We start from the raw sequence: 13321 nt of genomic DNA, 5'->3' as shown, positions 1-13321 counted from the left end.
ATCCTTCACTCCTCTTCACCTCCTTGGGCCTTGGTTTTTTGTTGTTGTTGTTGTTTTTAAAAAAAGCTTTCTTTTTTAACTTGGTTATAGAATAAATTGTACATATTATAAGAAAATAGCAATATATATAGACAAGGAAATAAAATAACTTTTAACCTTATCATCTAGAACAACCAGTATTAACAATGCATATTTTTTGTCAAGGAGCCCTGGTGGTGCAACGGTTGAGCACTCGGCTGCTAACCAAAAGATCGATAGTTCAAACCCATCATTGGCTCTGCAAGAGAAAAGACCTGGCAATCTGCTCCCATAAAGATTACGGCCTTGGAAACCCTATATGGAGCAGTTCTACTCTGTCCTCTGGGCCACTATGAGTCAGAATTGACTCAACGACACAAAACAACGTATTTTTTGTCAATGTTTTTCCAAGCAGTTACATGACTCTTATATATCTGAGATTATTCTGAATTTAAAACTTTGTATCCTTCCCTTTTTACTTTATAATACAACCGTTAGCCTTGTAACTTTGATTTTAGTGATCTTACAATAGTTTGATCAAGTAGCTGCCCTAACCATTCCCTTGTTCCTGAACATTTAGATTGTTTCAGCCTTGTAATAAGTCGTGCCAAGATGATCACCTTTAAGTATTAAGCCTTTTGAATTATTTCCTTAAGAAAGTTTATCATAAAGTGACTGGGTCAAAGGGTATAAATTTATTTTAAAGCTTTATAGATTGTCAAATTGATTTTCAAAGTAGATTGTAGCAGTTAATTCTACCGCCGTTCCCTCAGATTTTATTTTTAGACTTCGCTATTGTGACAGATACAAAATGGTATTAATGTTACTTAAATCCCTTGGATTACTGGTGAGGGAAAGCATTTTTTCATGTATGTATTGTTGTTGGGTGCCTTTGATTTGATTCTGACTCATAGGGACCCTCTATGACAGAGTAGAACTGCCCCATAGGGTTTGTTAGGCTCTAATCTTTACGGGAGCAGATCACTACGTCTTGGCTCCCATGGAGCAGCTGGTGGGTTTAACCCCAATCTTTTGGTTGGCAGCTGAGCACTTAACCATTATGCCACCAAGACTCCTTATATGTGTATTAGTCATGTATATTTCTTCTTTTAAATTGTCCACAACTTTCACCTATTTTCTATTGAAGCTTTGATAGTTTTCTTACTGGCTTTTATGAGTTCTTTTTATATTTGATCAGTTCTTCTAACATTCAGTGCTCTCCAGACCCTTCAAACAGATGTCTTAGGACCATAGTCTAATGACTGGCAAAATCTCACACCTTTAGAACCCATTGCCGTAGAGTTGACTCCGACTCATAGAGATTTCCCCAACTCTGTGGGTATACCACAGGCCAACCCACGCTCTCTCTCCGATAACAGGTGGTGTTCATGTTCAACCTGAAGTCCTCGCCCAGCTCAGGAGAACTGATGTTCATGGAGCGCTACCAGGAGGTGATCCAGGAGCTGGCCCGAGTAGAGCACGAGATTGAAAACCAGAATTCAGATGCGGGCAGTGGCACCACTCGGAGAACTGGCAGTGGTCGCTCAACTCTACAGGCCATCGGCAGTGCTGCGGCAGCAGGTCAGGCTTTCCTGCTGCCACTGTGGTGAGGTAGCTGGGGGAGGAGGTGTAAGGAGAGGAACCACCTAAATCATAGACTTATTTTGACGGTGAGTGGAAATCCAAAGCAGGACACCTGTTCTGAAGAAGAGGAACCCTGGCACATTCTTAGTTTTCTAGCTATGCACACCCTCCTTCACCTTGGTGTTCACATACCTGCCACTTGAGCAATTCCACTGAGCTTGTCCTATGGGACTTAACTGATGAACGTGAATGCTATTTCAGCCTGTGTTGTAGTGGGCACTAAACTTGGCTTCATGAAATGGTTAGGATTTTATTTCCTTCCCATACAATTATTCAGAGAGAAAACAGATTATTTTACTCTTCCATAAAAAAGTTGTGTAGTAATGTGTGTGGCCTGAGACTCACAGGTCTCAATTCCCAGCCTGGCTGTCCTGCACCAAAGCTCATCCTCATCCTTTCATTATGTCTTGAAAGTGGAATCTCGTCCCACATGGTTGCACCTCTTCCTTGTCTAAGCAGTCTATATCAAGTTTACCATCACATGTTGCTCCTGATACATTCCCCTAGAAATTTCCTTTGCCTATTCTAGACAATACATGCACATCTTTTTGTCCTTTATAGAAATGGGCTCTTATTACAAATACACACCTATCTGCCTTGCCTTCTTAGCAATTTATTTTAGAGATTTTTTCAATTAGCACACTCGGGTCCTCCTCATTCTTTCTCACCCTGCTTTTGGATCCCATTAGGAAGAAATCCTCAGTCATCTTGACCATCTTGAGTTTCTCGTGGTCTCCCTTTCCACACCATTGTTCTGATGCTGTAAGAGTGGCCTGTAATGATGGTACTAGTATGCTAGTGAGGTTCTTCTGTACAGAACATATTCCGTGCAGAAGAACCTCAAACATTTTTAAAATAACCACTTTTCATAATAAAAGTAATAGTTACAATCATTTTAACCCCTTGCTTTTTATTCCACTGCTGGGTTCCAGGCATGGTATTTTACTCCATATCTGATGTGACCGACAAGCTACTCAGTACCTCTGGAGACCCCATCCCCACACTCCAAGAGGACTTTTGGATAAGTAGCACCCTGGTGGATAGCACCCTAGTGGAGCCCACTGCTCCCCTGAAAGAAGTTCTGGAAGACCTCAGTCCCCCTGCCATGGCTGCCTTTGACCTAGCTTGCTGTCAGTGCCAGCTCTGGAAAACTTGCAAACAACTCTTGGAAACAGCCGAACGGCGTCTGAACAACAGCCTTGAGAGCCGGGGTAAGTGTGCTTCTTTAGCTTTGTCCCTTAATCCTCAAACGAGGAGATGCAGTTGCAAGAGACTTGATAAATGGTGAGAAAAGAAAGGAGTTAGGGGCAGAGGGAGAAAGGACTGTTAGTTAAACGTCTTCAAGTCTAATCTGAAGACATAAATGTAGCCTGTGTTGAAAGTCTGACCTTCTTAATAGATATAGTAATCTGCAGTCATTTGGGGAAATTCTTTTCTGGTTTATAGATAAATAATCAAGGAATAAATATATATTCAGAAATGGTATAAATGGAATTTGTGCCCCTAGACTGCATGCTCCCTCCTGGGTGGACCCCACTTAACCTAAAACCTGGGATGATGTTGGAAAACTGAGTGGCTCACAGTTGGAGAAAGGATGATGATACCTTGAGGCTAATAATCTCCTACAATGTATGTATATAATTCTTACAAGAATCAGGGTGTCTACAGATAGAATTAGGCAAAGGTCCGATCCCAACCCATCCTTAATACAGGTGCCAAACATCGGAAGGATCTGACTAGTGAAGGAGAAAGGAACATGCTCTGCCTCAGTAGTATGGGGGAGGGGGTGGGGAATGGTGACTAGGTTGTGAGGTTGTGATATGAATAGCCTCTGTGTCAGGAGTATTGTAGGCAGACCGTGGCCTACATTATCAGATTTGTAATAACTACAGTGCTTCCTGGGTGCCAGGCTCTGAACTAATCACTTTCTTCACTTGATACTCAGAGTGCCCTTATGTAGAAGGTGACTGTTACTATCCCCATTTTTCAGATAAGGAAACTAAGGCACAGAGAGTAACTTGCCCAAAGTTACAAAGCAAGTATGTGGCAGGGCTGGGATTCAAACACAGGCAGTTTGGTTTCAGCAGCTGCATTCTGAACCTACAATGAGTTGAGCAGGTTCGGTGATTTCCTAGGATGACTCACAGGACTCATTATATGGTGATACTCGTAGCTAAGATTTATTACAGTGAAAGGATACAAAACAAAATCAGCAAAGGAAAAAGGCTCATGGGGTGAAGTCCAGAAGAAACCAGGTGGAAGCTTCTAAGAATCCTTTCCCTGTGGGGTCACACAGGATGCACTTGCTTCCTCCAGCATTGAATTGTGACAACACATGGGAAGTGTTCAGCAGGGAAGGTCATTAGAGACTCAGTGCTCAAGGCTTTTATTGAAGGCTGGTCACATAAGCACCCTCTGCCTAACGAGTACCAAAATTCCAGAATGAAAGCAGGTGTTCAACATAAACCATATTGTTTGTACAAATATTTAGGTACAATGAGTCACTTTTTCATTTAGGGAAAGTTCTAGGTCAGTGTAGGGAGCTGTTTACTAGTCAAGTTCCCAGGTGTCAGCCAAGGCCAATCTTACAAGCAGGGCTTTCTAAAGATAGCAGGCTCAGACCTTCGATGTTAACTCTCTACTGCACACACCTTCAAATCACTTCTGAGCAGTTGGTTAAAATGTCCTTTAATGTTGACGTTGTTGTTGTTAGGTGCTGTTGAGTCAGTTCCAACTCATAGCATCCCTGTGTACAACAGAATGAAACACTGCCAGGTCCTGAGTCAGCTTCACAATCCTTATTATGTTTGAACCCATTGTTGCAGCCACTGTGTCAATCCATCTCATTTAGGGTCTTCCTCTTCTTTGCTGACCCTCTACTTTACCAAGCATGATGTCCTTCTCCAGGGACTGGACCTTCCTGATAACATGTCCAAAGTACGTGAGACAAAGTACCAGCATCCTCACTTCTAAGAAGCATTCTGGCTGTACTTCTTTTTTTTTTTTAATTCGTCTTGCCACCTGTATTGAATATTAAGTTTCTGAGATCTATATTCTGTCCACTGGTCTATGATAAAATAGCACCTATAATATTGATAACGTTCATAATATTCATGACAATTATATCTCCTTCTTTTCAGTGCTTGCACTTACTACTTATTTTTCTTAAAAGCATTGGCCAGGCTCTCCACTGATATGATAAATATTTGCAATATTAGGGAGAATTCTTATATTCTTACCAATTTAAAGGGAAGTTACCTAAAGGTTCATGAATAAATACAACATTTGCCCCAAGATTTTGGCGTAAGATCTTTCATATGTTTAGTAAGTTCCCTTCTCTTCCTAACACACTATTAGACTGGATTTTCTACAGTTTTCTTTGAGATTTTGAGGATATAAAGATGGCACACGACCAGACAGTGTTCACTTCTGCTGTACCTAGGGTCACCACGAGTCAAACACAACCTGATAGTACCTAACAACAACATACAGAGGCAATATGGCCTATTATTTTCTGTTTTTCATTGTTCTTATCTGTTTCTGAAATCAAGATAACACTAACCTCCTAAAATCACGCAGGCAGCTAAAACACTTCCTCTATTTTCTGGAACAACGTGTGTAAGACAGGAATTAACTGTTTTCTCAAAACTTGCTAATTCTAAGGTGACCATTTATCTATAATTCATGTGACTAGAACACATTAGAGAATAAAACGGAGCATTATTAATACTTGTGCCAGGGCAAAAAAGAGCAAACAAGGACTATTCTAAGCAAAACAAACTAGAACTCAGTGTTAATATTTTAAGAGTCTGGAACTTAGTGGGAGAAGAAGCCTAGTGGGAGAAGAAGCCTATCAGTAGCATTTCAGTGGCTTCAGGCTTAGTTGACCTAATTAGGTTTATATTTCTATGAAGTATATTTCAAATTTATTATGCATATTTGCTCATCATGCTGTTGTTGTGGTTAGGTGCCACCGAGTCAGTTCTGACTCACAGCAACCTCACGCATAACAGAACAAAACACTGCCCGGTCCTGCACACATCCTCACAATTGTTGTACCCAACGTGTCAATCCATCTTGTTGAGGATCTTCCTCCTTTTCACTGGCCTTCTAATTTATCAAGCATGATGTCCTTCTCCAGGGACTGGTCCCTCCTGATAATATGTCCAAAGTACGTAAGATGAAGTCTCACCATCCTTGCTTCTAAGGAGCATTCTGGCTGTACTTTTTCTGAGACAGATTTGTTCATTCTTCTGGCAGTCCATGGTATATTCAATATTCGTCACCAGGACCATAATTCAAAGGCATCAGTTCTTCTTCAGCCTTCCTTATTCGTTGCCCAGCTTTCGAATACATATGAGGCAATCGGAAATATCATGAGTTGGGTCAGGCACACCTTAGTCCTCAAAGTGACATCTTTGCTTTTTAACACTTTCAAGAGGTCTTCTGCAGCAGATTTGCCTAGTGCAATACATTGTTTGATTTCTTGGCTGCTGCTTCCATGGGTGTTGATTGTGGATCCAAGTAAGATGAAATCCTTTACAACTTCAATCTTTTCTCTGTTTATCATGATGTTGCTTATTGGTCTAGTAGTGAGGATTTTTGTTTTTTTGTTATATTGACGTGTAATGTGTACTGAATGCTGTAGTCTTGATCTCCAGCATTAAGTGCTTCAAGTCTTCTTCACTTTTAGCAAGGAAGGTTGTGTAATCTGCATATCACAGGTTGTTAAATGAGTCTTCCCCAAGCCTGATGCCACATTCTTCTTCATATAGTCTAGCTTCTCAGATTACTTGTTCAGTTTACAGATTGAATAAGTATGGCGAAAGGTTGCAACCCTGACTTGATTTTAAACCACACAGTATCCCCTTGCTCTGTTTGAACAACTGCCTCTTGGTCTATGTACAGGTTATGTATAAGCACAATTAAAGGTTCTGGAATTCCCATTCTTTACAATGTTATCCATAATTTGTTATGATCCACACAGCTGGATGCCTTTACATAGTCAATAAAACACAGGTAAGTATTTTTCTGGTATTCCCTGCTTTCAGGCAAGACCCATCTGATATTAGCAATGACATCCCTTGTTCCATGTCCTCTTCTGAATCTTCTTGAATTTCTGGCAGTTTCTTGTTGATGTACTGCTGTAACTGTTTTTGAATGATCATCACCAAAGTTCTACTTGAGTGTGGTATAATGTTGTTGTTCAATAATTTTTGCATTCCAACAGAATTTTCACATAGTCCTTCTAAAAATTTATACTGTGTGGTATATACAATGCTGTTTTTTGTCCAACGATTACCCTTCCTCTCGCCTAGTACTATATTCTAAAACGGAGGGAGATATTATTCAAGATGTCAATAGCTGAAACAGTTTCATGTCTGTCTTAGGCTGGGTTCTCTAGAGAAGCAAAACCAGTAAAGCACATAAATATATAGAGAAAGAGATGTATATCAAGGAAACGGCTCACGCAATTGTAGAGGCTGAAACGTCCCAAGTCCATGGATCAGGATAGAGGCTTCTCTCAATTCATGTAGCTGCAGGGGCTGGAGAACCCAAGATGGACAGGTGGGAAAGCAGGGCTCCCGCTCCCAGGCTGTAAAGATGAACAAATCCCAAGATCTGCAGATAAGCTGATAGCTTAAGTCCCAAGAGCCAGAGGTCAGACGAACAGGAGGCAGCCACAGGATTGAGAGTGAGCAAAAAGCAAGAGCATCTGCCTATATTTGGATGCAGGCCACACCCTCAAGGAAACTCCCTTTCAGCTGATTGGCCACTCCAAGCAGATTCCATCATGGGAGTGATCACATTATCAACACTGAGAATCATGGCCCAGCCAAGTTGACAAACAGTATTAACCATCACGATGTCAATCAATTAGGAATTTATTGCCTAATTACCTTATTTATTACCTGTCTTAGTTACCTAGTGCTGCCATAACAGAAATACCACAATTGGGTGACTTTAAATAACAAAAATTTATTTTTTTCACAGTTCTGGAGGCTAAAACTCCAAATCAGGACATCACCTGTGTTGATTCTTTCTTTGAACTTCTCCTAGTCTGATGTCTGTTGGCAACTCTTGGTGTTTCTTTGCTTGTGAACGCGTTCTCAGGTGGCATCTGTCTTACCCCCTGTATGTGTGTCTCTCTGGCTATTTTGCTCACTTTATAAAACACCATTCAGAAGTGACTAAGTTTAGGACCCAATCTACTTTTGTATGACCTCCTTAGCATAACAAAAGAAAAATCCTGTTTCCAAACTGGATTGCATCCACAGGTACAGGAGCCTTCAATACATATTTTTCAGGGACACAAGTTAATCCATTACAAATACCTCCTGTATTTCCAGATTATCCCAAGTATATGGGTGTGCAGGAGAGGTATAAGGAATAATCCCTACTTATAAAGTTGTTTATAGCCTAATCAGGATGTCCAGATACCACTTAGAGAATTAAGGAAGACAGATATGATCCTGGCTCAAGTTCGTGGCTGAGGGCAGTACCAAGACAAATCTGTAAGAAGTGTCCAACTGACTTGGGGCAGCAATTCCATTGGAGTGCAGGGGATACTGGGTCTGCTGCAGTGGATAGCTGAGGCATCTGGCCGGAGCCAGCCCTGGAACCTCAGGCTTGAAATAAACCAGGTATGCTGGTTGCCATCCAAGTGGCACAGCATGTATTTCCACCTTGATGTTGAAGAATATAAAATTACTCAGGTAAATACTGTGTTTCAGACTCTGAAAGTAGCTTCTTCCTGCATTCCTTCTTTCATCTGTTTCCAGGTCGACGGCCAGATCATGTACTGCTCAACGCTGATGGCATTCGAGGATTTCCAGGTGTTCTTCAGCAAATCAGTAAGATTCTCAATTATCTGCTTATGTCAGCAGGACAAACTAAATCAGGTGAGCTGCTTTTCTCCTCTTTATTTTCATCTGGACTTAGAGCATTTGGTAAGCATCAGGCTACACTTTTTCTCTCTCATTTGCTTTCCACAGAGAATGTAGAAGAAAAAGGAGGAGGGCCTCCACGGTACAGCATCACCGAGCTTCTCCAGATGTGCTGGCCCACCCTAACTGAGGACTGTATTGCCAGCCAGATCACCCTCTCCCAACAGCTCGAACAGGTCGTTCAGTCACTGAGAAAGGCACTAGAGCTGTCAGGTATGGGGCCCATTCACTCAGGAGCACATGAGGGCTGACATGAAAAGAGGAAGCAGCTGAGAGGGGAGGCACACTTTGGAGCAGAAGCTCAGGACTCCAGAACTGAGCTCTACCCATCCTCTAGTGAGCAGGGTCTATCTCGTAACTTACTCACTGTCTGCTACCCTGCTTCTCAGGTGGAAGGGTGTTCATACTCCATTAGCCAATATGTTTTTCTCATTTCTAATGAGAAATATACTGAGCAGATACTCAGAATATATTGATCAACCCTTCCCAAAAGATAGTTGTGCTCTTCATAAAGTCTGTTTCACCCCTGCGACATTGAGGTGAAAGCAGAACTATTGTCGGGTGCTGTGGGGTCAATTTCTGACTCATAGCGACCCCACGTGACAGCATAGAATTGCCCCGTAGGGTTTTCTAGGCTGTAATCTTTATGGGAGCAGATCTCCAGGTCTTTCTCCCACAGAGCCACTGGCTGGGTTCAAACTGCCAACCTTTTGGTTAGTAGTTAGGCACTTAACTGTTGTGCCACCAGGGCTCTTAGAAAGCAGATCTATAGACCCAGATATGTTTAGACTCACACTGTTCCTGGCTGAGAATTGTCTACATGGGTGACCATATTAGGATGTTACATCTGCCTTGTAAGTAGAGCGTTCATGCTTCAGGATGCCCTCATGCAGTGTACAGGAGGCCCACTTCACATAATGTTTCAGAAGTTGACCCAAAGCTGGATGCACAGACTAAAGCCTGCATCCCTTTTCCTGCCACAACTCCTCTCAGAGCCCAAGAGTACTCCGCTCTCTTCCTTGGTGGAGCAGGCGGCCCAGAAAGCTCCTGAGGCAGAGGCCCACCCTGTGCACATCCAGACTCAGCTCCTCCAGAAGAATCTAGACAGACAGACCCCAGCAACCGGCAGGCAGGCTGACTACGTGGGCACCTTCTTCAGTTACTGCAGCACCCTGGCTGCGGTTCTCCTGCGAAGTTTGAGTGCTGAGCCTGGTAAGTAGCAAGAAGGAGGAATTAGAGTCATGACTGGCCTGCCTGTTTTAGGGACAGGGTTTAGTGCAAAGAAGAGGCAAGGTGCTAGATTAAGAGGTTCTGGGGATAGCAAAAACCAGGAATACTAGATTTGTAAAGTCCTCCTCACTTTTCAGCTTTGTCTATTTTATTTATCTTTGTTTCCCCAATACCTAGTACAGTTGTACAGCATATAGGGGGAACCCAACACATTTTGACAGAGACCACCTCAAGAATAGATTTGACGTGTTGAACACTAATGACCAAAGATCAGACGAATTGCGGAAGGATATCTTAAATGAAGAAAGCAAAATGTCATTAAAAAGACATGAAAGAAAGAAAAGGCCAAACTGGGTGTCAGAAGAGACTCTGAAACCTGCTCTTGAATGTAGAGTATCTAAAGCAAATGGAAGAAATGGTGAAGTAGAAGAGCTGAACAGAAAATTTCAAAGGGCAGCTGAAGAAGGCAAAGTTAAGTATAATGAAATGTACATAGACCTAGAGTTAGAAAACCCAAAGGGAAGAACACACGTGGCATTTCTCAAGCTGAAAGAACCGAAGAAAAAATTCAAGCTTCAAGTTGCAATATTGAAGAGTTCTAAGGGGAAAATATTGAACAACGCAGGACACATCAAAAGGAGATGGAAATGATACATACAGCCACTGTACCAAAATGAACTGGCCAACGTTCACCCGTTTCAGGAGGCAACATATGATCAGGAACTGATGGTACTGAAAGAAGAAGTCCAAGCTTCACTGAAGGAAATGGCAAAAAACAAGGTTCCAGTAATTGACGAAATACCAACTGAAATGTTTCAACAAACAGATGCAGTACTAGAGGTACTTACTCGCCTATGTCAAGAAATTTGGAAGACAGCTTCCTGGCCAATCGACTGGAAGAGAACCATGTTTGTGCACATTCCAAAGAAAGGTGAGCCAACAGAATGCAGAAATCATTGAACAATATCTTTAATATCACATACAAATAAAAGTTTGCTGAAGATCATGCGAAAGCGGCTGCAGCAGTATATCGACAGGGAACTGCCAGAAATTCAAACCGGATTGAGAAGAGGACATGGAACAAAGGATACCATTGCTGATGCCAGGAGAATACCAGAAAGATATTTACCTGTCTTTTATTGACTATGCAAAGGCCTTCGACTGTGTGGATCATAACAAATTATGGATAACATTGCAAAGAATGGGAATTCCAGAACATTTAATTGTGCTCTTGCAGAACCTGCACATAGACCAAGATGCAGTCATTCAAACGGAATAAGGGGATACTGCATGTTTTAAAATCAGAAAAGGTGTGTCAGGGCTGTATCCTTTCACCATACTTAATAAATCCATATGCAGAGTAAATAATCTGAGAAGCTGGACTGTATAAAGAAGAATGCAGCATGGGGATTGAAGGAAGACTCATTAACTCCCTACAATATGCTGATGACAAACCTTCCTTGCTGAAAGTGAAGAGGACTTGAAGTACTTACTGCTGAAGATGAAAGATCACAGCCTTCAGTACAGATTGCACATCAACATAAAGAAAACAAAAATCCTCACAACTAGACCAATAAGCAACATCATGATAAACAGAGATAATATTGAAGTTGTCAAGGATTTCATCTTACTTGGATCCACAATCAACACCCATGGAAGCAGCAGTCAAGAAATCAAATGATGTATTGCATTGGGCAGATCTGCTGCAAAAGACCTCTTGAAAGTGTTAAAAAGCAAAGATGTCACTTTGAGGACTGAGATGCACCTGACCCAAGTCATGGTATTTTCACTTGCCTCATTCGAAAGCTGGACAGTGAATAAGGAAGGCTGAAAAAGAATTATTGCCTTTGAATTATGGTGCTGGTGAAGAATATTGAAATATTCCGTGGACTGCTAGAAGAACAAACAAATCTGTCTTGGAAGAAGTACAGCCAGAATGCTCATTAGAAGCAAGGATGGTGTGATGGTTAAGATTGTGTGTCAGCTTGACTGGGCTGTGATTCTCAGTGTTTTGGCAGTTGTATAATATTGTGGTCACTTCCCTGTTGATATTTCACATGTGATCACCCCCATTATGGGATCGGCTGTGAGTGGCCAGTCAGTTGAAGAAGAGTTTTCTTGGGCATGTGACCTGCATTGAGTGTGGGTGGACATTCTGGCAGGGCTTGGGGGCTTCTACTTGTTCTGGATCCTGCAGCTGGCTCCTGTTTGTCTAACCTCTGGTTCTTGGGACTTGAGCTAGCAGCTTACCTGCGGTCTTGCCTGCCAATCTTGGAATATGTCGATCTTCATAGCCTGTGAGTAGCAGCCCTGCTCTCCAGCCTGCAAATCTTCAGTTTGCCAGCCCCTGCAGCTACGTGAATCAGGAGAAGCCTCTTTCCTAACCCATGGCCTTGGGACACTACAACCTCTACAGCTTTGTGACCCATTTCTTTGATATAAATCTCTCTCTCTCTCTCCATACACATATATATATATACATGTATATTTAAATGCCTTACTGGTTTTGCTTCTCTAGAGAACCCAGCCTAAGACAGATGGTGAGACTTTGTCTCATGTACTTTGGACATGTTATCAGGAGGGACCAGTCCCTGGAGAAGGACATCATGCTTGCTAAAGTAGAGGGTCAGCGAAATAGAGGAAGAACCTCAACCTCAACAAGATGAATTGACACAATGGCTGCAATAATGGGCTCAAGCATAACAATAATTGTGAGGATGGAGCAGGACCAGGCAGTGTTTCATTCTGTTGGTCATAGGATCACTATGAGTTGGAACTACTCAACAGCACCTAACAACAACAATGACTCAAAAATATCTCAGACCTTCAGTCCACTATGGATCTGAGAACCCAGCAGAGGAATCAAGCATCTGTCACGGGTACTGGATTCTCACTTGAGTCTCCAGAGTGAGTACTGCACGCACTTCAGTCAGGTTAAAGGGAACAGGAGTGAACTGTTTGTGGCTACATCTGTCCACTGAAGCTCGTCTGTGGTTGGAAGTCTTTAGAGCAGTGGCAAGGTGTGATTGAACTTTTGATCCAGGTCATGTTGAGAATATCCTTTACCTAGAATGGATCAATGATGGGTTCTTAATATAGTCTTCATTTTGACACTGTGCTTTTTTACTGATTCTGGAAAACATGGCTTTGAACTCTTGCAGTCAGTGGTCACTTCTTTTATCTTTGCAGATCAGGTGGTGGTCAAGGTCGGCAATCCCTTTGTTCTCCTGCAGCAGAGCTCTTCCCAACTGGTGTCACATCTCCTACTTGAGAGACAAGTTCCCCCAGACAGGTAGGAAGCACCCCTGTGATTATCAGCTAGGTGCCTCCCTGACTGTTCCATCAAAGACACCAAGGCCTCAGTGGAACAGTGCCTGGGTGTGGGCATTTCTTCCAGAATTTGCATTTAATCTTACGTAGCTATGTTAAACTCCAGTGTGGCCAGTTTCTTTCTCTCTCCTGCCACCTCTCACATTTATAGT

The 13321-nt window shown here is 42.2% G+C and overlaps 1 protein-coding gene across 5 annotated transcripts in view; it reads left to right on the top strand.

The window, feature by feature from the left end:
• ZFYVE26 (zinc finger FYVE-type containing 26) overlaps positions 1-13321 on the top strand; it is an 87588-nt gene that overhangs the window by 23633 nt on the left and 50634 nt on the right. For all 5 annotated transcript variants that reach the window (XM_023546288.2, XM_023546290.2, XM_064292626.1 and 2 more), the window contains 6 exons: positions 1398-1599; positions 2595-2873; positions 8445-8564; positions 8658-8822; positions 9603-9821; positions 13029-13131. In XM_023546288.2, the coding sequence (XP_023402056.2) occupies positions 1398-1599; positions 2595-2873; positions 8445-8564; positions 8658-8822; positions 9603-9821; positions 13029-13131 (1088 nt within the window). The remainder of the gene's footprint in view (positions 1-1397; positions 1600-2594; positions 2874-8444; positions 8565-8657; positions 8823-9602; positions 9822-13028; positions 13132-13321) is intronic.

The sequence above is a fragment of the Loxodonta africana genome, chromosome 10 (assembly GCF_030014295.1).
Source record: "Loxodonta africana isolate mLoxAfr1 chromosome 10, mLoxAfr1.hap2, whole genome shotgun sequence".
In the NCBI taxonomy this organism is placed as follows: Eukaryota; Metazoa; Chordata; class Mammalia; order Proboscidea; family Elephantidae; genus Loxodonta; species Loxodonta africana.
The sequence above is the reverse complement of the archived record's forward strand: the minus strand, read 5'-3'. Positions and strand labels throughout refer to the sequence as shown.